The sequence below is a fragment of the Notolepis coatsorum genome (assembly GCF_963971535.1).
Source record: "Notolepis coatsorum genome assembly, chromosome: 13".
In the NCBI taxonomy this organism is placed as follows: Eukaryota; Metazoa; Chordata; class Actinopteri; order Aulopiformes; family Paralepididae; genus Notolepis; species Notolepis coatsorum.
The window spans coordinates 94,206,323-94,234,194 of NC_140177.1; the positions used below are offsets into that span (position 1 = coordinate 94,206,323).

Genomic DNA, 27,872 nt, shown 5'->3' on the forward strand with positions numbered 1-27,872 from the left:
ACCCCTCTCCCAATAGTGGCTCAAGCAGACCGCCACTGGGACCACAAGTCTTTTGGCTGTGACCAACTGAACATTTTCTTTATTGTTGTTCGTTTATTTTTTTGATTGAAAACACCAAATAGAATAAGAACCGTGTAGAAAGATAAGAACGACACAAGGGAATTGAACTGGCATTCTGGAGTGCTGGTCCCCAGACCACTGAGTCACTCGTTCCCTGCAAAAACGGACTCAACCTGAAAATACATGGCCTCTGACAGTATGAGGCATTCACTGAAACAGCTGTTGCCAGTGTGTTTCTTATCCTTTGTTTTCACTGTTGACGTCACAGCTGCCATCTGTGACCGTTGTTGTGGTGGCCATTTTGTAACCCTCCCGGTAAACAGTCCAATTCAATGGGGACCGGTAAATCAGCCCACTTTTTTAACTCTCCCGAAGACAGTGACAGCCACTCCATTGTGTACTCCTGTGTCTTCCAGTCATTGCTTTCTTATCGTTGTGTAATGTGTAAACTGTCGTCCTGAACCTAGGGGTCAGGGGTCATTTGGCCGGGGTATCCGGGTTCTCCCCGGAGAGCCTTTCCAGAGTCTGTCCCTCTGGTTCCCAGTCCTCTAAGTCAGCATAGTTTACTTCAGGCATCGCCCCGGCCAGCCCCAGGGAGCTGACGGAACCCGCTAAGGACCCCCGGCCCTCATACGCATACGTCTGCAGAGAGTCGTACGGGGGCCCTCGCGTGTCCAAGTCTGCCTGGGCCACCTTCCGCCTAATCACCCGGTGGATGACCTCATGGCTGTCCACCACCAGACAGGGTGCCGATTGGCTGATTTCCCTGGGCGCGCAACCAATGACCAACCAGGTGGGCTCTGATGCCGGACTGTAAGCCTCCCCGTAGCCTCCCTTCACCGTCTCCTCGTCGTCCACCTCCTCCTGCTGCTCTAGGTAGCGGTTCCTCCTGCGTCCATGATTCCGGAACCTTCTGTTCTCCAAGGCGGAGGGGTTCCGAAGGGCGGCGATGTCAAAGGCCTCTGTGTCCTCCTCCCCGCCCCCTTCGTCGTCGTAGGTCACCACGTTCTCCCTGACGTCCTCCTCGGACAGGATCAGTGGCTCCTTGCTGGCCTTCTTACTGCGCAACTGGGCGAACAACATCACTATGGCTGTAGAGGGGGAGAGAGAGAGAGAGAGAGAGAGAGAGAGAGAGAGAGAGAGAGAGAGAGAGAGAGAGAGAGAGAGAGAGAGAGAGAGAGAGAGATTGTGTTTTAACATTGCTTCATTGTGTGTCAAGTCTCAAGTGTTCCTTTATTAGGGAGTAATAGTGCACAGTCATGGCAGTTTTCCAACTGTCAAAGAGCTATAAATAGACGGAGAGAAAAATATTATTATGATGAATGGTAAATGGACTGCATTTATATAGTACTTTATCCAAAGTGCAAAGCGGGAACAATTCAATTACCAGCCGACCGCTCTACCTCCTGAGCCACTGTCGCCCCCTGTAGATTCCAATAGAACACTTAACACCTGGGCCCAGGAGTTCAAAACATTTAGGCTGCGGTTACATTAGGGCCAGAACGATTCGTTTCAGTTTCGTTTTTTAGAACGCTACGTAATGGCAGGCAAGTTAGACATCGTTTTGCCTCCTGAGCACCGAGTGATGTATATACATGTAGTACAATGCCAAAGCAGTAGGTGGCGATGTAGTTCAAACATGAAGGCCATTTTCAACCAATCAGAAAGGTTGAACGCGCCACTACACTTCCTGCTAAAAAACAACAGTCCACCTTTAACACTTTAATCGCCATGGGTTAAATTCATAATTTACCATCCCTCGCCAGCTCTATTTGTCTATGGAGAAGTTCCCCTTCTTTGCAGGGCTATAACTTTTTAAATTCTATTGCTAAATTTCCATTATTATGGCCCATTCAATGTCCTATATGTATTGTTCAGGGTGTAGCAACGTTAAACTTTTTCATTCACATATTCATACTAAAATATGGTCTAAAGTATAAGTATGTTTTTATCGTTTTCTGCAGCTTTCTTCAGAACGTGATTTATAGCCCTAAATGCATTATATTGATGATCAAATACAGTTTGGTAGGAATCTATGCGAGATAAAAAATGTCAACTGGACGTGGTTCTAGAAGTTTCTATGCATCATCTGATGATGACCGGATGGGCGGGGGATCGTTTATAATTCCGTGGGCAGCATTAGATGATTCATCAGATCAGTTAGTATAGAAGACGTTAGATTTTCCTCCATATTGCGCAAAAATCAATGCACAAAACTGTCTGAACTGGAAACGCTTTACTCAACGTTATTTAATTCTTTAAAATACAACAACTCAACTAGACTAGAAAATCAAGTTAACGTTCTAAAAACAGAGATCAATGCAATATACAGACAAAAATCGGAAATGCAAATACGCAGCACAAGACAACAGCAGTATTTCCAAGGTTCTAAACCTAGTCACCTATTAGCCATGCGATTAAGAATTAATGCAAAATTTGCAGATATAACTGCCATTAGAAAACAACAAGTACTTGTAACAGACCCCAAAATAATAAACAATACATTCAAAGAATTCTACTCCGACTTATATAATTCAGAAACGACCTTTGATCAAAACAAATTGGACACATATCTTAATCAAATTATTCTCCCTAAACTTTCGGAGGACGACGCTAAACAGTTAGAAGCACCGATCACATTAGAGGAACTCAAGAAGGACATATCCGAAATGAAAAATGGTAAGGCTCCTGGAAGAGACGGTATCCCATCAGAAATGTACCTTTCTTGTTGGGACATATTTGGACCCTTATTACTAAATATGATCTTATACTCAGTCAAGGAGGGGAGCTTCCATAAACACCACAATATCGCACTCATTTCAGTCCTTCTCAAAAAAGACAAAGACCCCACCGAGTGCGGTAGTTACAGACCTTTAAGCCTCCTCGGAATCGATGTCAAACTGTACTCTAAGGTATTAGCCATCAGATTGCAAAAGCATATGACGTCTTTAGTTCATCCGGACCAAACTGGCTTCATAAGAGGTCGCCTGATCAATGATAACATAAGCCGAATACTGCACGTACTAGATGCAGACAAAGAGGACACCACACCTAAGGCGATGCTATCCCTGGATGCTATGAAAGCATTTGACAGGCTGGAATGGTCGTATGGGCAGTATTAGAAAGGATGGGGTTAGGAAAAGGATTCATTGATATGATTAAAGTATTATACAAGGACCCATCGGCCATGATTATAACAGGCACATTCATCTCCGAAATCTTTCCGGTATCACGCTCAGCCAGACAGGGTTGCCCTCTTAGTCCCGGACTATTCGATTTATCATTAGAGCCTTTAGCACAATATATAAGACAATCCCAATACATAGAACCAATCGTAATCAAGGGCACACAACATAAAATTAGTTTATATGCGGACGATGTAATATTGTTCATGCAAAGCCCCAACACCACATTGCCTCATCTACTCAAGTTGATAGAGAACTTTGGTGATTTATCGGGATTTAAAATAAATTGGCCGAAGTCGGCTTTCCTTCCACTTAACATCCATGCAAAAAAAGACACAACCCTCCCAGGTGCGATACCCATGGTAAAACATTTTAGATGCTTGGGTGTGGAAATATTTCCCACCATAAGACAAACGGTGAAGCACAATTACACAAAAATACAGAACAAAATCAAAGACGACCTGGACAGGTGGGCAAAACTTAAAAACTCAGTACAGGCAAGGGTATCAATAGTTAAGATGGATGTATTACCAAGAATCAACTTCATCAGCTCAATGCTACCGTTACCCCCTCCAGAGGGCTACTGGAAAAGATTACACTCCTCCACATACAAATTTATTTGGAATAACAAACCACCTCGCATAAAAAGATCCACCGCACAGAGAAATAAAGCAGACGGTGGCATGGCAGTTCCAGATTTCTTACAATATTTTAAGGCTTTCACATTAAGACCATTGACAATATGGTTTGATCCCCAGGCTTTGGTATCTTGGAGAGAATTGGAAGAAAACATAGTAGCCCCACAGAGACTGAAGGACATAGCACACACTAAACTTCCAATCAAGCACTGTGAGCGGAAATTTGGCCCCATAATTACCCATGCAATCCGAACATGGCGGGAAACACAAAAAAAATACCCTAACCCTCAAAAATGGCATAATCACACTCCCATATTCAATAACAATGCACTCTTAATGGGAAAACGTCCTATAAGATTCCCTATATGGGAAGAGCAAGGCATACACTCATTAGGGGATATTTTTAATAACCAGGGCTTCTGTAGTTATGGAGAAATATGCACAAAGTTTAACCTCACCGAGTCCACATGGCTTTTTTACATACAGTTACGCCTATGTTTGAAGTCTCACGGTGTTCCATTACACATACCAGTTGAACACCACAGATACCACAAATTTTTCTATGAAAGAGAAACATTGGGAGGTTTTGTATCAGGTTTTTATTATCAATTACTAACGTCCTCGTATGAAACCCTTCAACTAGACACTGTCTGGAGGAGGGATATTCCAGACCTGGAAAGTGACTTTGATTGGCAAGAAGCATGGGCAAATGTCCGTCTTACATCAAGGAACCCGGATCATCAACAAATCAATCTTAACTATATTCACAGGACATACTTGACTCCTATAAGACTGAACAGAATGGGCCTGAAACAGGACTCAAAATGCTCCCAATGTACAAATGGAGACGAAGGGACATTTATGCACATGTATTGGGACTGCCCACCAGTTAAGGCATTCTGGAAATATGTGACCCATCAATTATCAAAACTCGTATCTTGGAATATACCAGTACACCCCTCTGTATTGCTTTTAAATGATGTTTTTGAGTTTGCAGTAAATCCACAGCTAAAGAGATTGGTCTTATCGGGTATCACAGTAGCTAAAAAACTGATCGCATCACGCTGGTTTCAACCGGAAAAAATGTGCCGGAAAGTTTGGTCTCTTACATATCTCGATGTGATATATCAAGAAATATCTACAGCTAGAATTCTGGGTCTCAACGAATCCAAAATGTCAATGTGGGTAGAAGTGGTGGAGAGAATAAAAGCTAGCTTATAATGGTAGTGTCTGGTTAGGAGTGAGGGATAATGGAGGTACTATCCAAGGAGGGGTCCGGGAGGGGGGGGTTCGAGCTGGAGAATATGTGTGTAGGGTTTTAGAAAATAGGTATTAGGGGTATGTCCTATATAAGCATTTGTATAATTGTTAATTTAGCTGGATATACACTGTATACTGTTAAAATATTATTATAGACTTTTTTTTTTGTCTTGTTTCTGTACTTGCATGTAATTTTAACCACCTTGACTGTTAGTTTCATTATGCATTATGTGTTGAGTACTGACTTTTAATAATTTTTGTTTTGCAATAATAAAAAAAATATATATAAAAAAAAAAAAGACGTTAGAATATAACGCTGAATCTTACCGTGGCTTCCTCGCGCCGCTGGCAGATGAGCGTGGAACAGAATTTTTTCTATTATGGGATGGAGAAATGCCCGATCCATTTCCAGGTTGTATAATAGTATATACGTCCAAATCATGTTGTTTTTTCGAGTTATTTGCACCGATCGATGTTCACTGTGTCAATACGGAGTCTCTCTAACGATAGCAAGTGCCCGGACCACATATGGATGAGCACTACTGGTTCAAAGGTTAATTTCTGGCTGGCGATCTGCCGATCGGCCACCAGATGGAGCTCTTGAACCGTTAGAGAGTTGAGTGGAGCTTTGCAGTGTGTCTCAGGGCTCCGGAAAGGAAATATGATTTCGATGACAGATTTTTGAAATATTGACATCAAAGACGAGTTACGGCGTCTTCGGCAGAATGAGCATGGCTAGGAATGACGTGTAAACTCGTCCACGGCGATCATAGTGTTAAATAGCCATTTTAGCAACGTAGCATTTATTTTTCAGCAAGAAACAAAGTGCAATAAAAGTGCAATAAACAAAACGGATACATTCACTATGTGTTCTGCCTCTCATTTGTTGATGAAACAAAACCAACATCAACACAATTTACCACCAAGAGCGGATTTAGTCTCACAAAAAGATCTCTGATGTTGTTAGCTACATGCTAATGTGAATGGCATTCTCCATGTATATAGTTAGCATCGAGGCTATTAACGTAGTAACGTTAACACTAGTAGAAATGGATGAAAACTTTATTTAACAGATTGCAGAATGGGTACAATACAATACGGCTCAATACACACAATTGTTAAGGGTATGCAGACTGTTGTAGTTTTGGACTGAGCTCCTTATAACAATAACTTGACAACACATGGTAGCCGCAGCTACTTGGGACAGCTCTGCTGTAAACACTGGAAATAACCGTGCGTGTTACACATGAATAAGCAATCTGAGGAGGACGCAGCTGATATCCTGTATAGCCTCCCCATATGGCCGGTTGGTGTCGGGAGACAGCAAATTATATTAATTATAGCGCGATATTGCAAGTGACTCCCAGAAATAGTTCTGATGTTTGGACTAATGGACGGAGTCGAGGTCCAGCCAGGGGAAAATTTGGCGTCGGTCTCTACTGCGCATGGGCATTGGGCATGAACGGCTCCGTATCTGATCTGCGCAAATTACATGGCACTGTTGTCTGCAAGTTTTTAAAACGAAAACACCCTTTCAGCGTTGCCACTAGAAAAACGTGCTTTCCTGCCAAAACGGCATTTTCCTTTTAACTTGGACATGCAAACGTAATCACTCGGAAATACAATGTTGCTGTTTTTCCCCAGTATAACCATGGCCTAATCCCTATCTGATCGGATCAGATTTGGATTTTGGGTAGTTCAAAACCAAAAAACAGGATCAGGATCACTTTGATATCCAATCAGATCAGGAAATCAAATCCAAGCTTTAACCCTTTCACTGCCGCACTACCAAACGGTTCACCCTTTCACTGCGACAATACACAGAATGTTAACCCTTTCACTGCCACACAACAGTTAACCGTCGGTAGTGTGATAGTAAAGGGTTAACCTTCTGTAGTGTGGCAGTGAAAGGGTTCATCTGGATCAAATCTTCAAAACGGGTAGTTCAAACCGACAACACAGGATTGGGATCAATTTGATTTATCTTGATCCCAGCAGAGGGGGGGATTTCCAGTGGATTACCAGAGAAAAATGTACTATACAATTTATTAAGAAATATGTTTCAATATAAATAAGATGGCAAAGTTTGTTAACTGAAATAATACACAATTCTTAGCCTTCATGGCAATGTATTTTTAATATTTTTGTCACATTTGAGGTGGCCTATTTTTTTCCAACCAAATGTTGATGACATAAATGTTTATGCTCATAAAAGTATCACAACAATAATTGTCTATCACAAATGTAATTTAGATTAAAGAAAAAGTATCTTCAACAAAAAAAAGGTCCATCAGCTGTCATCACCTTTCAAAAGTAATTGTGGACAATAGCATCTCACATTGCACCACCACTCAGTCTCTCATTTAGAGGGAAATCCATAAGTGGGCCTATTTCTGAATAATTAGTAATTGCAAATACACACCTGCAATGCATGTCCAGATTTGTTCTGGCCTGTGGTTAATTACGTAATTGATAGCAAGTAAGGGCCAGACCTATATAAACGAATTGCTCACCTGACCAAACCAGTGAGTTGGAAAGATGGACAAACAGGGGCCTAATTTCACATCTGCTGAGACTCATGCACTGCTACAGAGTGTAAGGAATAATTATGACTCCATAGTTGGTAGCTTTAACAGAGAGGGTGGAGCGACTAAAGTAAAGAGCGGAATATGGATGGAAGTTACAAACAATGTGAATGCCACAGGATCAGGACACAAGAGGACGGTAGACCAAGTGAGATTGAGGTGGAAGAATTTGAAGCAGCAAGCTAGCAAAGACCAAAGCCAGGCTAAACACCCACAGATGGGTAACAAACCATATAAAAGGGGAGAATATACAGATGTGGTACTTGATATCATTGGTGGTCAGCAGTCATAATCTTTACATGGAATACCAAACGTTGTACTGGATGGTGAGTCGCAGGTATGTGTGATTTTATCCTTGTCACTATATACTGTAACTACAATTATTATCTTGTATCATTTCTATTTTCATAGTACTACAATGGCTATATTTCTTATATAGCATCATTGTTCTTATAGTACTACTATTTTCCAGGAGTTGCATGATTTTGATCATCTTATTAAGGGGGATAAAATATATAGATAAACTTTCATTTCAGGTAGTCAATGCACCTGATGTGACACACACCATTCAAGACGACGTCCTCCTGACCCATGTGGATGCAGAAGCTGGACCTTCAGCCAGGCCTGATGACACACTGCAAAAGCCACCTCGAAAGAGAAGATGTAAGCGCACCAGACAACCAGCGCAGAGGGATGATGCCTACAAGACACTGCTGAGCCGTGAAACGGAGAGGGCAGAGATGCAGATCCGTCTGGCCAAAGAACAAATACAGCTGTGCCGGCTTCAGCAAACTGAAACCTCACTTCAAATGCAGCTCCTCAAAGCACGCCTGGATGATCCCTTTGTATTAATGTTTTTTTGTTGTTACCCTAGTTGGAGTCTTTTTGTTAATTAGAATTCCATTATGATTTTATGTCCTTTTTAACAATATAATTAGACATTATAGATGTCTCTACAATGTGGTCTCTTGTCTCCTTGTATTCTTTTTCATATCCACTAGATGGAGATCGGTAGGATTAAAACACTGATATTCAGGATCTAGTAATCTTGAAAAGTCTCAATCTGGATCAGGGTGATCCTATCCTGGATTGCTTTGAAATACTGGGACAAAATCTGTCCGAGTTGTCTGATCCTGGATCACAAAAAATGGGATTTACAAATATGATCGGATCAGATGGGGATTAAAAGTTTTGAACTCCTGGGCCCTGATGATGCAACCTGTGGTCTATGCCATGTATTTCAGGGAGGAGCTATTTTCCAAAGAATGTATCATACAGTAGGCCTGCCTGGCAGACTGTGTGCAACACACCCCGTTCATGCCAATCTTGAGGGAGGCTGTTCTGAAATATTCATGTCACCCTGCGTGAGCTGTGATTAGAAAACAAGGCAGCGCTTGTGTGAGAAGTGATTCATACTGCATCTTTTTAACGGTGGACCGCAACGGAGCGAGACTTTCACTATATGACAGACGCATTTGTTTCTCGACTTGGAAACACAACATGTGAAACAGTGTGTTCTTTGCCTACGAGGGGGGGGGGGGGGGGGTGAAAGGAAATAATGTGTGTAAATACAATATGTCAGCGTCCAAACATATGCCAAAACATAAAATCATAAAATAAACAACATCATCGCTCTCTGTATGACTGGCGAAGGCAGAGTTTAACACACACAGCACACACGTGGGTTTACGTGCAATACTCACAAGTCTGAGTTAGCACACATATTCCCACAGTAAGCTATATTCTTTATCAATCTATCTAAGGTAAACTAAGACAGTCTGGATGGTAAATCATTATTTGATAATGCCTTTACTGGATGTTCATAAATGATTTGTTACTTGTTTATTAATACATTGTACTGTACTTGTGAAATAACAGTGTAATTACACATTCAGAACACATCCAAAAGTACACTATCGATATGACATTCTGGTTGATTTACTGTATGTGATTTGCAACAACTTCAACCTGATAATAATCATAAATATAAACAAATTATCATAGACATAAATTGTGCAAATAGACGAGATATGTCATACACAGAGCAATGTTCAGGTGTTCATGCTCAGGGGGTCCGGATGGCTTGTGGGTAGTAGCTTCTACTGAGCCTCTCTGTGTTTGTCCTGAACGCAGCAGAGAAAAGAGGCCATTGTTCTGGAGTCATTTATGATGCTCCTGCATCGCTTGGTGTCCAGCAAACAAACAAACAAACAAAAGATTTTGGTTGTGGATTACCATTTTATCATCCAAGTTCTATTCAGTAGGTGTACACACTGCTGCCAGACATCCAACTACTAGGAACCTAAAAGGACAATATACTACCTTATGCATACCGCACCGTATGTGAATACTGTATACTTCATCAGATCATATATTTAGCATTTAGCATTTTAGCATTTAGCATTTTTAGATTATATATTAGATTCGATTTAGATTATTGGATTATATATTGCATATATTTAGCATTTCGTTTTTTTCCAGACTATAAATTAGATTAGATTTAGATTATTGGATTCGATTATATATTGTAACTATTATTGTAGGGCAAATATAACTGAGAGGGCATACATACCCTCATCTTGCACCTTGTTGACCATTATGCACATGTCCAGAGATAATTATGTTATGTTAAGCATATTGATTTGCTATATTGTCTACACTGCTTTTTACTACCTGTACCCCCCCCCCCCCTCCCCCATGCTGCTATGATGCCTGCATTTCCCCAAGGGGATCAATAAAGGAATATCTTATCTTACATGGTGGGAAGCTCCCAGGATAATGTGTCCCATGCCAGGCACCATGAGGCAAGTGACATCTACACACAGCTTTTCTCTGTTTGTCTCTTTGTTCTCTTCTCTCACTTGCCTTTAGCTACTTTTGAATAAACACATTGGTCTTATTCATTAATTCTTTCAGCAACATTATTTCAGTTCTAGCTGAATATTCTGTGTGTGTGTGTGTGTGTGTGTGTGTGTGTGTGTGTGTGTGTGTGTGTGTGTGTGTGTGTGTGTGTGTGTGTGTGTGTGTGTGTGTGTGTGTGTGTGTGTGTGTGTGTGTGTGAGTGTGTGTGTGTGTGTGTGTGTGTGTGTGTGTGTGTGTGTGTGTGTGTGTGTGTGTGTGTGTGTGTGTGTGTGTGTGTGTGTGCATGTGTGATATGGAAATCCCTGTCACAGAAATACAAGACTAGTCTATATTAAGTCCTGGCCATGTTTCAATGGGAAGTCAGTAAGTCAGTTAGGGACGTTCACTACTGTCAAACATTAAACGCAGGCTTTGACTCCGCTATGATAATATTCTAAAGTTAAAATACCTTCTCCAAATCTCTGACAATAATGTCAGATTATTTTGCACCAGGATATTTCACGCTAATTCACAATTTCTGAATTGCACCTTTAAAGCCACATTATAGTGGTAGAAAATATAGGGCCCTTAAATATTCCAAAGTCTGAAGAATTTATTGACATTTAGACCTATTGCCTTTTGTTAGGGTTAGTGGTCAAGAGAAGCCGACGACGTTAAGGTGAGAGTAAGCACAAGGCTTTTTGTGATTACATTTGAGGTTATACTGTAGATTGAGAAAATGTGTGTGTGTGTGTGTGTGTGTGTGTGTGTGAGAGTGTGTGTGTGTGTGTGTGTGTGTGTGTGTGTGTGTGTGTGTGTGTGTGTGTGTGTGTGTGTGTGTGTGTGTGTGTGTGTGTGTGTGTGTGTGTGTGTGTGTGTGTGTGTGTGTGTGTGTGTGTGTGTGTGTGTGTGTGTGTGTGTGTGTGTGTGTGTGTGTGTGTGTGTGTGTGTGTGTGTGTGTGTGTGTGTGTGTGTGTGTGTGTGTGTGTGTGTGTGTGTGTGTGTGTGTGTGTGTGTGTGTGTGTGTGTGTGTGTGTGTGTGTGTGTGTGTGCATGTGTGATATGGAAATCCCTGTCACAGAAATACAAGACTAGTCTATATTAAGTCCTGGCCATGTTTCAATGGGAAGTCAGAAAGTCAGTTAGGGACGTTCACTACTGTCAAACATTAAACGCAGGCTTTGACTCCGCTATGATAATATTCTAAAGTTAAAATACCTTCTCCAAATCTCTGACAATAATGTCAGATTATTTTGCACCAGGATATTTCACGCTAATTCACAATTTCTGAATTGCACCTTTAAAGCCACATTATAGTGGTAGAAAATATAGGGCCCTTAAATATTCCAAAGTCTGAAGAATTTATTGACATTTAGACCTATTGCCTTTTGTTAGGGTTAGTGGTCAAGAGAAGCCGACGACGTTAAGGTGAGAGTAAGCACAAGGCTTTTTGTGATTACATTTGAGGTTATACTGTAGATTGAGAAAATGTGTGTGTGTGTGTGTGTGTGTGTGTGTGTGTGTGTGTGTGTGTGTGTGTGTGTGTGTGTGTGTGTGTGTGTGTGTGTGTGTGTGTGTGTGTGTGTGTGTGTGTGTGTGTGTGTGTGTGTGTGTGGATGTGTTTTGTGAATTTATGTTCTCCATTGTTTGGAGGGGGATGCAGCTAGGGATGCAACGATACAACCTTTTCAGTCATGATACCAATACCGATACCTGCATGGCTTTTGGTATCTGCAGATACTGATACCAATTTGATGTTTTTTATGTAATAGAAATACAAAAATATTTGCATAATGTCTTATGTTTAAAAATAATCTGATAACTGCATACTAGATGCATCCTTATGATCAATCTAAAAGCAATCAAACCAACCCAAGCAAGATATTTTCATGAATTCTCAATATCTACATAAACATAACAGCCAATACTTATTGTGTACCAAGATTTATGACATCTGTGGTGTCTATAAGCCTGGCCAGTTCAAGATATTTGTCCCTCCCCAATGACTTTGATTGACAGCCTCATGTTGATATGCTAGCAAATAGATTTTGCCATGCTTGATTTCCTGCACAGTATTTGGACTAACCAAGACAAAAATGTATCTATGGAGTTTAAGAGCTACAATGGTAGGTCTATTTTACCTTGCAATATACCTATGTATAGACAATAGTCATTGCAGCAACTTTGTTAGAAAGTTAGCTAACAAGCTAATGTTTTAGCGACTCAAGAGCTAAAATTATAGCTATTTATAGGTCGGTGCTCGACAAGAGACGCAGGCACAAGAGCGGGAGGGAGAGAGACTGACTTATTGCTAAACGATAAAAGCTGAATCCATTCAGAGAAGCTTGGCACTGCTGTGCTGTTAGTGATTTGTTGTTTGTAATGGATAGGTCATGGATCTGTAGCTAATACCCGATCCAGCTATTTGACTCAGTATTGGCCCGATATCAGTATCAGATCAGTTCATGTATCAGCTTCAACATTGTGTGTCCACAAAATCTGTCTCCCAAATCATTGTCAATGGAGCAGCTCCAGACATAATACCTGATGACATGACACGTTTTAGGCTTACTTCTCTGGATTCTAGCATTGGGAAAGAACTTCCAAGTTATTCTTATAGAATATAATTCAAGGTTCTCCTATTAGTTTACAAAGCCCTAAATGGTAAGGCCCCTGTTTACCTAGCAGACACCCCTTATACCAACGTCAGGGCCCTCAAATCGGCTGACAAGGGTCTCCTAACTACCCATAGGTAAAATTTCAAGTCTAGGGGGGGGGGGGGGGGTTGTTTCTCTGTCTGTCCGTTGGTTGTTTATATTTTCTGTTTATTCTATACTTTAGCACTTTTCTTTGTTTTTAGCTATGCGACTTACTGTGAAGCACTTTGGTTGACAAGTGTCATGTCTAGGGTTGGGTACCGTTCACATTTGAACCGATACTGGTACCTGTGAATCGATACCGGTACCCAACGGTACCTTTTTTCGGTACTTTAGTAAAAAAAAAAAATTATCTACCTACCTCAGTTGTATAAAATGTGTCCAAACTTCTAATAATTTATTATCATTATTATTTATTTAGAACAATTTGTTATATAATATTGCAGCGAGCGTATAAACAAAGACGTCATCGGACTTAAAAAACGTTGCATTACCGAAATTTGGCACCGGTGGATCTCACGTGAATCGGTACTCGGTAGTACCGACGTGATTCCATCGATACCCTTAAAAGTACCGGATTCGGTACCCATCCCTAGTCATGTCTAAATGTGCTATACAAATACATTTGATTGATTGATTGATTGATTGATTGATTGATTGATTGATTGATTGGGTGGTGTTCCCCTGAATGGTGCAAGATATTCCACAGTGAAACAGCCAATATTACTGTAATATCCCAATGTAGACGGTCAAATGAAGAAGTTTCATTGAAGTACTGTATGGTTTATGCATACAAAACGAACACCATATGGCGATGTAACGGGAAAACCTAAATTAACGCCGGGAAAGCTGTAAATCCTATAAAATTTTATTTAACGAGCAATAATCGAGTAACATAATTTAATACAAGGTAATAATGAAAGAACGGAGCCTCACTGATAAGTGAAGTAATAAAATAATTAGGGATGCTCGATATTGGCTTTTTTACCGATACCGATATACCGATATTGTCCAACTCTTAATTTCCGATACCGATATATGCAGGTGTAGTGGGTGCTATGGACATAATTCACCATTGTATTGTTTTGATGTATTGATGGGGCACTGTCACTTTAATGAGGTTGGTTTTGGGGGTTGGGCTTAGAGAAGACGCGCTGATGGAATGTCATTGATAAAATGTTTGGTGACGACGAGCTGTGAGAGGTTAGCACGGCATAGATCTGACAGCTGTCACTTATGCTAAAAATATAATAAATTACACACTGCTTGGTGTTGTCGCAAGATAGAAATTGTGCGTCTCTCCTTTCCGACGATTTCTACATTGGTGACCCTGTTATAAGTTTTGAAGACGCTTCCGCGGCAACATGTCTACAAACGCAGTTTCGCTGAAATTACCTGAGTTCTGGGAGTCATCAGCCTCGGCATGGTTTGCGCAAACGGAGGCACAGTTCGAGCTGCGTGAGATTACCTCGGATACCACAAGATATTATTATGTGGTGTCAGCCCTGGGAAGTTCGACAGCCAGCAGAGTGGTGAGCCTCCTCAAGAACCCTCCGACTCGAGATAAATATCTCACGATCAAGTCTCATCTATTAAAGACATTCGAACTTTCCGATACCGAGCGGGCCAACCGGTTGTTTTCTTTGCAAGGGCTCGGTGATAGCAAGCCATCGGAGCTCATGGATAGGATGCTGGATTTATTGGGAGAGCACAAGCCTGATTTCCTTTTCATGCAACTTTTCCTGCGTCAGCTGCCTTCTCCGGTTCGGGCCGCTCTGGCCAACACCACTATAGACGATTGCCGCGCTCTGGCCGAGGAGGCTGATTTTGGCTGATCAACAGCACTGTGCAGCGGCAGTTCTCCCAACCCAAGCCTTTGTTTCACCGCCGGGAGACTGGAATATCGCCGCCGCAGCGACAGCCCCTCGCCAGCAGCGTGACGCGGGGCTGTGTTATTATCATGCACGGTTTGGACCTAAAGCCAAGCAGTGCCGCCCGCCATGCAGCTTAAGAGGGCCGGGAAATGCCCGGGCCGGCGCTCGTTAGTGCCGTGGCCATGAGCGTCGGTCAGGCTGGCAGGCTACTGTTTGTCCAGGACACCATCTCCGGGCGGCGTTTCATGTGCGACACGGGCGCGCAGAGGAGCGTCTTGCCGGCTTCTAGAGTGGACATCCTATCCGGCGGACACGGACCCCCCATGGAGGCCGCCAACGGCACCCCCATCCGCACATACAGGTACAGATGAAGCCTTTAGTTTTCATGGATGCTTTGCCGCGACGCGCGCACTGTGATATCACGTCGTTGGAATTAATTGGGAACCCAGGCTGCTGTTGTGTTTTATGCCGCCAGGAGGCGCAAAGTCATTAGACGGACGCTACAACGTCCTACAGTATATACTGTATAACGATCTGTATATGTTTTGTTGTCTAAAATAAATACCAGACGGCTGTGATCGCAACCACTGTCAAGAGTTCAGTTTTATGTTATTATCTACATAATATCTGATGGTGAAACGCTGTGCGTGGGGTACCTGTAATTCGGACACCAGGTACCCCGAAAAACTGGATGGAGGAGTATATTTTGTACCTTTTCCGAAGCCCATACGAAAACTACAGAAGTGCAAGCGGTGGATTGTGTTGTGTCGTTGACCACATAAACAACTGAACGTGAAGACCATTACCAAGGACACTTGTGTTTGCTCAAAGGTAAGGTCAATTCATAAAGACATAATATTTGACGGCATGTATTAGAAACGTAGACCAAACTATTAGTTTGCTAACGTTTGACTTTGACTGCGAACTAGCTATCGTGTATCCAGCCCAGTTAGCCAAAGTTAGCAGCTAGCTAACGTTAGCTGCCAACATGTTATATATCTACTCGTCCTCGCTAGTTAGCTGGTGTTTTTAGCTAACTTTGGCTTCTGTCTTTTCACCCCAAAGCACTTCAGAGATGGGAAGCCAACTCTAGAAAATCCAGATCCCATCCGGGCTCTCGTGTCTACTCCGAAAAGACGCAGACCCTCACCCAAAAAAAGGTAACAATACCACAGATATTTCTGCATCATAACGTTAAGTTCTAGCTCTGTTATCAATACATCTTCTAACTGTATGTGCGGTAATATTACCGCAAGCCAGGTGCATAACAGTGGAAATGATGACCAACAAGGACAGTTATAGATGTAATGTAGTGACCACCATTGATAGTATAAAGAACTGGCTAACAGACAACAGAATACTAATAACATGAATACTACTACATGCACTAAGAATGCTTGATGCACTTCAGATGCCATAGTGCCACTTGAAACCAGTAACAACAGGATATATAGGAACCTCTGGTGAACGATGAGTAATGTCTCTATGTCGAAATGTGTTTTAGTGGCCAACGGTTTGGCTGGGACTTTATCACAGCTAATGTAGCCGTCCCTCTTCTAGGCGCTGATTTATTGTGTGATTATGGACTGTTAGTGGATTGCCGCTTAATTGATGCCATTACGTTCTGCTCTTATGCTGGTGCGCTTGGGGGTGCAGACTCCATCAGACTCTCTAGCATGCTCTCCGCCGCAGATGAGTTTCAACACCTTCTCGCCGAGTTCCCGGGCCTCACGCGGCCCACGTTCTCATCATCTACAGCCAAGCATGGAGTGGAGCATCATATCGCCACGACCGGCCCTCCGGTCTATGCCCGGGCTCGGCACAAGCTCAGCATTGCCAAGGCAGAGTTCGAGAACATGGAACGCCTCGGCATTGTCCGTCGCTCCGACAGCCCATGGGCATCCCCCCTCAACATTGTCCCCAAGCCAGGAGGGGGGTGGCGCCCGTGTGGGGATTACCGCCGGCTCAACGATGCTACGACGCCGGACCGGTACCCAGTCCCGCACATTCAGGACTTTTCTGCCCGCCTTTCAGGGAAATTAATGTTTTCCAAGGTGGACCTTGTGCGTGGGTATCATCAGGTGCCCGTCCAACCGCTGGACGTCCCCAAAACAGCAGTCATAACTCCATTTGGACTATTTGAGTTTCTGCGCATGTCATTCGGCCTCAAAAACGCTGCACAGATGTTCCAGCGCCTTATGGACTCTGTGCTACGAGACTTGGATTTTATTTTTGTATACTTGGATGATATCCTCATAGCCAGCGCCTCTAAGGCTAAGCACATGTCCCACCTCCGGATGCTTTTTGAGCGGCTAAATGAGCATGGACTGATAATCAACCCGGCCAAATGCCAGTTTGGGCGGTCGACCATTGACTTCCTGGGGCACAGAGTCACTAAAGAGGGAGCGGTCCCTCTTCCCATGAAGGTGGAAGCTGTGATGAATTTTCCCCGGCCGCCCACGGTTAGGTCACTGCAGGAGTTTCTCGGAATGATCAACTTTTATCACCGCTTTATTCCCCAGGCGGCTCGGATTATGCGGCCTTTGTATGAGGCCCTTAGGGGTAAAGCGCCAAAACATGCTATCGACTGGTCTGCAGAGAGAGACAAAGCTTTTCTGGATGCCAAGGCTGCCCTAGCCAACGCCACCATGCTGGCACATCCTTCCTTTAAGGCCCCAATCTCCATCACCACCGACGCCTCCGATTTTGCCGTGGGCGCAGTGTTTGAACAGTGGGTAGGCGGGGCTTGCCAGCCGCTCGCTTTTTTCAGCCACCAGTTAAGCCCCAGCGAGCGGAGGTATAGCACCTTCGATCGGGAGCTCCTCGGCCTCTACCTTGCCATCCGCCATTTTCGTTTCCTGCTGGAGGCCCGCCAGTTCACGGCCTTCGTGGATCACAAGCCGCTGACGTTCGCCATGGCCAAGGTGTCTGAGCCATGGTCTGCCCGTCGTCAACAGCGACAGCTCTCATATGTCTCAGAGTTCACTACTGACATTCAACATGTGGCAGGTAAAGCAAACCTTGTCGCAGACTGCCTCTCCCGGGCTGTAGCGGGCGCCATCCACTTGGGGCTGGATTACACCGGTATGGTGGCGGACCAGGCTACCGACCCTGAAGTGCGAGATTTCAGGTCAGCCACCTCAAGCCTGCGTGTTTATGACGCTGTTCACGCCCTCTCCCACCCGGGAAAGAAACCTACGCAGAGGCTAGTGTCCACCAAGTTTGTCTGGCCTGGGCTTAGGAAAGATGTGAGAGACTGGGCTGACTCCTGTTTGGAGTGCCAGCGCGCTAAAGTGTACCGTCACACCAAGGCCCCCCTGCAGCACTTCCCTGTACCTGAAAGTTGGTTCGACCACGTGAACGTTGACCTAGTGGGCCCCCTGCCCCCCTCACACGGCTTCAGTTACGTCTTTACTATGGTAGACAGGACTACCCGTTGGCCAGAGGCAGTTCCACTGTCATCCACGACGTCCGCCGAGGTGGCCAGGGCCTTTATTGGAACCTGGGTCGCCCGGTTTGGCACTCCAGCCGACCTCTCTTCAGACCGGGGCCCACAGTTCACGTCCGAGCTCTGGAACACGGTCGCCAAGAGCCTGGGCGTGAAGCTACACCGGACTACGTCATACCACCCACAGGCCAATGGGTTATGCGAGCGCTTTCACCGCTCAATGAAAGCAGCACTTCGGGCCAGCCTTACTGACAGCGGCTGGGTCGACCGGCTCCCGTGGGTCATGCTTGGTCTCAGGACGGCCCCCAAGGAAGACCTTCAGACCTCCTCGGCCGAGCTGGTTTACGGGCAGCCTCTGCGGGTGCCAGGGGATTTCATCCCTAACATTACTGCCCCCTGGTGTGCAGCCCAGCAGCGGACAGCACTTCTGGAGAAGGCTAAGGTATTCACACCGGTCCCCACCTCACAGCACGGCCTCCCCCGGTCGCACATCCCTATAAGTCTGCAGTCAGCGGAATATGTTTTCATCCGTCACGATGCCCATCGGGACCCCTTGAAACCTCCATACGACGGTCCGTTCCGTGTCCAGGAGGCTGGAGACAAGTACTTGTTGTGGACATGGGCGGGAAGCTGGGACACATTTCCATAGACCGCCTTAAACCGGCTCATGTGGACTTGGGCAAACCTGTTGGACTGGCCCAGCCCCCACGGCGGGGACGACCCCCTACCTTGCCCCGTCTTCCGAGTAAGGCCCACGAGACCCCCTCGCCACCTATCCTGTGCCCGAGTGGCCGTAGGGCCCTTAAGGTTTTCCCTACAGCGGCTCCGGCCGCTACAGGGGTCAGGCGGAGCCATTATGGCAGAGTTCTCCGCCCTCCTGTTCATTGACTTCTTTTGTTATGATGAATTCTGGGGGGACGTATGTAGTGGGTGCTATGGACATAATTCACCATTGTATTGTTTTGATGTATTGATGGGGCACTGTCACTTTAATGAGGTTGGTTTTGGGGGTTGGGCTTAGAGAAGACGCGCTGGTGGAATGTCATTGATAAAATGTTTGGTGACGATGAGCTGTGAGAGGTTAGCACGGCATAGATCTGACAGCTGTCACTTGTGCTAAAAATATAATAAATGACACACTGCATGGTGTTGTCCCAAGATAGAAATTGTGCGTCTCTCCTTTCCGACGATTTCTACACAGGGTTTCCCCCCCAAAAAACGGAATAATTTCAGGTAATTAACATTACATATGTCTTGTTGTGGAATTAACATAACATTATGCATACTTTTGACAATAAATAAAATCAGAATTTGTTCTTACTTGCTTGCCTGGGTAAATAAAGGTTATAGAAATGTAAAAAAAATAAATAAAAAATAAAAACATATTTTTTTTTGGAAAACCGATACCGATATTTTCCGATATCACATTTTAATGCCAATATCGGCCGATAATATCGGTAGGCCGATAATATCGGACATCCCTAAAAATAATGGTAAACTATAATGTGTGTGTGTGACAGACCCAGTGGCCAGAGGGCGCTAGGGCGCCGCCCCCCCTGGTGGAAAGAAGAAGAAGAAAGAATTGTTTGTGCATCCTATTCACCCCCCCTGGCCCCCTCCCCTCTCTTTTCTCGGGTGCTAGACATCAGCACCAGCGTCAGTGCGCAACTCACAGGGCAACATGCAACACAATTTAATCCAATCAGCGTCTTCAAATACGATATCCGAGGGCGCTTTTCTCTAGTGCTCGAAGTAGTCACTCTATTGGCATGTAACAAGAAGCCATATGGTTTAGAGAAGGGCTGTCATTAACTGGCCCGGCTCCTGATCATATTCAGCCTCTGAGCTACCTGCTGAGTGCAGCTGGGCCTGTAGTGGGGAAGGCACCGGGAGGTAGACAGTAAGCAGCTGGACCAATCTTCCCGGCTTCAGCTTAAACATTCCAAGGAATTCTATTGGGGCAAGGCCCTGTAGACCTGAGGCACGTTGTAGTCAGGTACCAGTCAAAACGCATTGGTCATATTTCAGTAGCAGGACTAAATGAAACAAGGAAAAATAAGCATAAACCTATGGGTTCTTAACCCTTTATTTGGTGTTATATTAATAATTATTATGCCAAACATGTATAACACCATTTATGTTATTAATCAGCATTAGAAAACCTAATACACTTTGGATTAAACTTGAACTTAGCTATAGCTGTGAGGCAAGGACTGCAGTATGTAGGCTATACCTGTATACTGGGTGTAAGTCATAGCCCTACCAGAATTCAGGGGTGGAAAAAAAAGGTTGTTCCATATATGAGGCATAAAACCAATCCATAAGAGCTGGATTGTTTTGGGGAAATGGATTGACGTGACACTGGAATATTTCTCCAAGTCGGAATGTTTTTTCAACATATATATACCACAATTAAAATAACTGCCAGCAGAGCAGCAATTTGGAGAGGCTATTGGATAACTCCCAGGAGTGTTGAACTGGGGCAGAAGAAGTAAGTAATGTGGCTGGAGTTTTAATGACAGGAGGGAAATGCTTGGTAATTTCTTTCTATGTATAATTTCACAGCGTAATCAAGTCATTCTCACAAGGAGGAACGCAAGTTGCAATATTTATTTGCAGGTAAATGTAGCTAGTGTAGCATGACCTGAATAATTATAGCCTATGGAGCTTGGTGCCACCGTTCTTCATGTGCACAACTTTCTTAATCCTTTGATTAATTTTGCAGTCATTTATGGATAGAAAAACTGCGGAGCGCGGCCGTGGCCTTACTGGAATTCAGGAGTGAAAAAAAGATTGTCACCTTAGGCCTATTGATATCAAATAAATAAATAAAATAAAAAATCCTTTTCTTTGTGTAGAAGGGTGGATTATCCCTGCTTGTGGGAGTAGTAGTACACAGACACTGGGTAGTAGGATACTATAGTATTGGACCTATAAGTACCCCCGTCTTTGGCCCGGAACGTCGTTCTGGAGGGCTTGCAGCTGGAGTGGATGGGGCCCACGATTTACTAACCTGGGGACTGGTACTCTGGTCTCCCTCGCCTTCCAAGGCGGTCAGCAGTAGCTCCCCACACACCCTCACTTTCCCCAGTACCTCCGACAGCCCTCCCACACCCAGTGACTGTCAGTTCAATAGTGTTATTGGGCTTCCCTTTAAGCAGTACCCTTCCTTGACCACCTGTATAGACCCTTCAAATGCTATTCTGTAAATGGGGTGTAAGGGTTAAATAATTATGCAGTCACAATATTTACCCAGGGGTTAGAATAGCAAATGGAACTTGAAGAAACAGACACACACAATGATCCCGATTATGTCTACTTTATATAGAAGCCTGGGCATGTTATCCATTACACTGTTATTCATTAATACATGGCACCGGGTGCTCTTGTTATTATAATGTAGGGGAAGCTCTTCCCACCATAGGCACCAAGTGCTCAATACATTAAAACACCCCGCTTGTACTAGGGGAACCCAGGCATAAAATGGAGACACATTGGGAATTCAAAGAACCAAATAATCAAATAAACAAATAACCAAATACAAAAATAAAACCAAGTAAATGTGGGCCCACGTTACCAAAAGAAAACCTAACCTAAGCCGGCTTAAATTGTTCGGGGTACCCCTTAGACACTGGTTGTTAGCGTTCACTGGAATGGACGTTGCTGTTGATACACGTGGTACCGTTAGTACTTAGCCAAGATGGCGGACCCACCCTTGTCACCGCTCGTCCGGGTGACAAGATGGCGTCGGCGATCCCGCGAGCACAGCCAGCAGGCTGGGCGGACAGCAGGCAGTGGTTAGCTGGAGGAGCGTGCTGTATGGCGTCCTCTGCTGGTGGGAAGAGGCGTCCTCTGTACCGTCTGGGAAACGTCCACCGCTGCTGTTGCTGGCTTGCTTCTGTCGCGCGAGCTAATACTGTGGCTACCCTAAACACAGCTAAGCTTTGGGTCTCGACGCACCCTCCTGCTATATCGGTTACACTGCTAACGCAACGTGGCTGGCTATACCACCGGTCTCTTCAGCGCCGCGCGCCCGGTAGTCTACTCAAGTCAGACGGAGCCGCTAGCAGCATACTACTATACCGCACACAGTAACTACTATAACCCGATAACGTTAGACGTTAGTCTCGTTAACTCTAGACGTTAGTCCTTTGGTTCGGTTTCTCTTACTCACACACTATCGCTGATACTTCTAGGATAACCCGTCACTAGCAAGTACTTCTCATCACCCGCTGCTCGTTCCAACGGGGCTCTCCTTCATTAACTTCTTCAACGGGGCTATTCCAAAGCACACGCCCGCTGTGGCTGCGACTGTTCACGGCCAAGTCCAACGCCGAAGAGAGCTTCCTGCTCCCTTTGCCTCCAGGTAACTCCCTCTTCCTCATTGCTTGCTTCTCTCCACTGCTCCACCTGCCACCACTGCCACTCCGCCCCCTGCTGGCAACCTCCACTGGTCCCACTCAAGGACCGCTCCAGAAAGGGAAAAAGGGCTCAATGTTATTGTTAGTAATCCATACTGCAGCCGGGGAAGAGTAGCACCTCACCTCGTCGTTAGACTGGGCGAGCTATCCAAAGGAACACTGTTAATCACACGTTATACACACACAGGGAAAGTAACAGTTAGTTAGCACTACTGAATACTTTGTAGAATATTCAGGCTGCTACATTTGCTTGCCTGAAATTTAAATCAGTTGTTTTCTTACACCCAAATATGAGGGTAATTTCTTTTGGCACTGTCCCAGTTTGCACAAAGGCCAGCAGGCAGCAGCTTCCCATCAGTTGCGTCTTGGAGATGCGTGAGCCATGTGTGTTGTAGTGTTCAGCGTCACACAGCTGTTGCATAATGTTTTTAAAAACGTCAACCGCACAGGGGCGCCCTCGTGGCGCACCACGTTAGTACATCGCACACCCACGCGGCCGTCCCGGGTTCGCTTCCCGCTCCCGGTAACATTTGTCGCATGTCTTCTCCGGCTCTTCTCCCGTTCATCCTCTCCTCATCTGTCGGTCATGTCTGACCATGAAAAGTATTTTCTAAATATATTCAAATGTGTTCTAAATATTTCTTTGGAAATAGTTTGGGTGAGAATTCCCAGGAACCCGTTTCCCAGTATTAGACCCTAGTGTGGACGTGCTTATCTACCCTGGGTAAATAAAGACAAAAATGTGGTCATTAATCAATCCATTCATTCATTCATTCATTCATTCATTCATTCATTCATTCATTCATTCATTCATTCAGTGCGTATTCACTGGTAATTACACCTGTGTGAGTGGAGTGCTGTGAAGGGAGCATTGCGATTGCTCCTGTCAGTGCGTCTGTCTGTCTGTGTGTCTGACTGTCAGTGTGTCTGTCTGTCTGTCTGTCTGTCTGTCTGTCTGTCTGTCTGTCTGTCTGTCTGTCTGTCTGTCTGTCTGTCTGTCTGTCTGTCTGTCTGTCTGTCTGTCTGTCTGTCTGTCTGTCTGTCTGTCTGTCTGTCTGTGTGTGTGTGTCTGTCATTGTGTACTTTGTGTGTCTGTCCGTGCCATCCGAAATAATCAATTGCATATGCAGTCGTAATCATAACTAAACTTAACAAATCATCCTTATTATTATTAGGCTGCTAACCAATCCAGTTTTACTGTGCGTTCTGTTTACTGTGCTGTTTGTCCCTTTGCAGATGCTATCCCAATGTTTTTAGCGAGAACATTAACATTAGTTATACAACGGCATGCAAATTTCTCGATTCTGATTGGCCATTCACACGTCTTTATTGGCAACAATCCACGGTCCTGGGCTCAGGACCCGCCCACAACCGAATCACATAACCCTCCCCGGCTCACTCCGGGAGAAAACAAGATCGCGGACAACAAATGGTTATGTTGAAAGCACCATAACGACTAAATATGAAGCGATTCTGTCAAGGGGAATGTGTTAGTATTTTAAACAATGTTGGATGATGTAATTGATGGGTCTTGAGTCAATCTAGAACAAAAGAAAAATCGCGGTTTGATTGATAGATTAATTGATTGATTTAAATGTCTACTTCCTTCTTTCTACTGACTGCAGCGTTCTCTCTCACACTGTCCGACGCTGGCGTACCCACAAACACACACACACACACATACACACACACACACACACATACACACACACACGCACGCACACACACACACTGTGACACACACACACACACACGCACACACACACACACACACACACACACACTCCTGTCTGCAACAGCGGGGGAGTCAGACTGAGAGAGAAGCAGCGCTGTTTTAAGTGAGCATGGTCTATTGAATTGATTGATTGGTTGATTGCTAATTTTATTACTGTACCCCTGGTTTCCAACTGGTTAAGTTTAGGCTAAAAGAAATAAATAAAAAAATAGGGCGAAGAAAACGTTTTTTTCCTATAGGGCAAAGAAAACGTTTTAATTTGTTTTACCTACTTTATATATAAGCATCTAATAATGAAGTTCTATGGAAAGTAGGTCTGCATTCCCTTAACAATTGTGTGTATTGAGCCGTACTGTATTGTACCCATTCTGCATCTGGTAATAAAATTTTCAATCAATCATTCCAATAATACACAGTTGGATGTGTTAGTTGGTTGGATGCACTTCAAGCTGCTTCCACATGAGGCAACTTCTCTCAATCATTCCAATAATACACAGTTGGATGTGTTAGTTTGGTTGGATGCACTTCAAGCTGCTTCCACATGGAGGCAACTTGTCTTTTTTGTAGTTGTGGGAACTACTTTTTCTGGCGGATGGTTTTTTCAATAAATCTTCGATTAATGTGTGTTTATTGTATAGAAATAAGGTTGGATGAATCTGGCAGTTGTATAAAAGCTTTACACCACGTGCAGTCGTGGTTTGTGACCAATAAACCATGCCTAGGGGGGTCTAACGACCCTCGGCTGCGCCTCGGGCCTAACGACCACCCCTAGGCATGGTTTATTGGTCACAAACCACTCCTGCGTGTGATGTAATGCTTAATTATATGCATTGCACCAGTGACGAGGAATGCATGTATACAGTTGTACAGTTGCAGACGTGCAAATATTCATCTCTCTTGAGAATAAACCAGTGTTGGCAAGTTGAGAGCAGAAATGAGTACCAGTCAGATGACAAAAGTAACGGAGTACAGGAGATGAGTCAATGTTTCTTGATTATGTATATTAATCATTGCCATTTAGGTCAGAAATGGCAAATCATGATTCAGAAACCATGGCAACAAACACTAGTTGTGTATATGTATTTCAGGGCAGGGACAGCAGGTGAGTGAGAAAATTTGAAAATGTTGATGGTTAAGAGACTGAATAATCTTCTATTAAACAGTCTAATCCTAATGTATATCAACATTCTTTCCAGTCATTGGTTCATTGATATTTCTTGATGACCTTGGTGTGTTCAGACTCGGGTGCAGAGAGACTATCAAGAAGCCTGTGTAGGGAAATTAGACCAGGTGAGATGGGGTCAGTGAGAAAAAAGTTAAAAGAATTAATAAAAAGATTAAAATAGAATAGATGAGATAGTGAGGAGAGGATAAGATAGGACTAGAGAGTAAAGTAGGGGAGACATAAATAAGAGAAAAGAGGATGTGATGATGGGACTAGAGGAAAGTAGAGGAGACAGAGAGAACAGGATGTGAAAATGGGACTAGAGTAAAGTGAAAAAAGTACTATATAGATAGTTATTAATATTTATGATTGTTATATTGTAGAAATGTGTGCATTGAAATGTCTGTAAAGTCTCGACGACATTAGAAATGAGGGTGACCTCAATTGTCTTTTCGAAAATAAATAAAGGTTTGAGTAGAGGAGACAGAGAGACAGAGAAAGATGAGGATGTGATGATGGGACTAGAGTAAAGTAGAGGAGACAGAGAAAGATGAGGATGTGATTATGGGACTAGAGTAAAGTAGAGGAGACAGAGAAAGATGAGGATGTGATTATGGGACTAGAGTAAAGTAGAGGAGACAGAAAGACAGAGAAAGAAGAGGATGTGAAGAAGGGACTAGAGTAAAGTAGAGGAGACAGAGAAAGATGAGGATGTGATTATGGGACTAGAGTAAAGTAGAGGAGACAGAAAGACAGAGAAAGATGAGGATGTGATTATGGGACTAGAGTAAAGTAGAGGAGACAGAAAGACAGAGAAAGAAGAGGATGTGAAGATGGGACTAGATAGTAAAGTAGAGGAGACACAGAGAGAAGTGGATGTGATGATGGGACTAGAGTAAAGTAGAGGAGATAGAGAAAGAAGACCCCTACACTCAGTCACGGTCCCTACGATCCACGGATACTGGGCAGCTCTCCAGCCCCCGAACCAGACTGCAGACCTTCTGGGACAGAGCTTTCAGCGTGGCAGCTCCGACCCTCTGGAACTCCCTCCCCGCAGAACTCCGTACTGCCCCAACTCTGGACTCATTAAAAAAACTGCTCAAAACCCACCTCTTTAACTTGGCCTTTAACCCCTAATCTCTCACTTTATATGTACAGTATATGTGTTGTGTCTGTCCACTGTCTGTTACTTTGTTACCCCCCCCCCCCCTATGTAAAGCGACCTTGCGTCCCTTGAAAGGCGCTATATAAAATGAAGTTATTATTATTATTATTATTATTATTATTATTATTATTATTATTATTATTATTATTATTATTATTATTATTATTATTATTATTATTATTAAGAGTATGTGAAGTAGGGGTGGGCACGATTATTAAAATATTTGACTATTCGAAATGACGTAGGTATTCAGTGAAAAATGCTGCAACCCAACTTTCTCAGGCTTTTAATTTGAAGGAAAAACATTTCCTCATGCTAAATTATGCTGTGCACCGTGCTGTTGACCTGATGGAGATTTGACAGGCTACACACAGGCTATGTAAAGCAGGCAGCTGTTTATTGGACTATCAATGAAAATCTTTCTATACAAGCTCATGGAGAGGTTTCAGCTAGCTTGCCAATGTTAGCCAGGCAGCTATTGAAGCTATGGAGCTATATGACACACACACAACCAAAATCTTTTCAACATTCACAATAATGGAATATTAATATGCCTTCATGCCATCCCTAATGTGAAGATGGGACTACAGGAATGTAGGGGAGTCAGAGAGAGGAGAGATAAGATGACTGGAGAGTGAGAGACAAGTGTGGGCAGGGCCGCCGCTAGGGGCATGCGAGCAGTGTGGTTGCACAGGGCCTCGCGAGAAGGGGGGGCCCGCACAAAAAAAAGAACTTTTAGATATACTATTGGTTTCATTCAATTACTTTTGTGCAAAGCATCGTGGGAGGACTAACACTAGGGGGAGCTGGTTGGCATCGGTCTGGTAGTCGGTAGAGA

The 27,872-nt window shown here is 43.9% G+C and overlaps 1 protein-coding gene across 1 annotated transcript in view; it reads right to left on the minus strand.

Annotated features, from left to right (window-relative positions):
• Window positions 1-537: 537 nt before the first annotated feature.
• The window catches only part of LOC311239439 (cadherin-18-like), a gene marked incomplete at both ends in the record, with an annotated part of 794,617 nt that continues 767,282 nt past the window's right edge, over window positions 538-27,872 (minus strand). Inside the window, 1 exon segment of the mRNA XM_084327744.1 lies at window positions 538-1,151. Within this exon segment, the coding sequence (XP_084183870.1) occupies window positions 538-1,151 (614 nt within the window).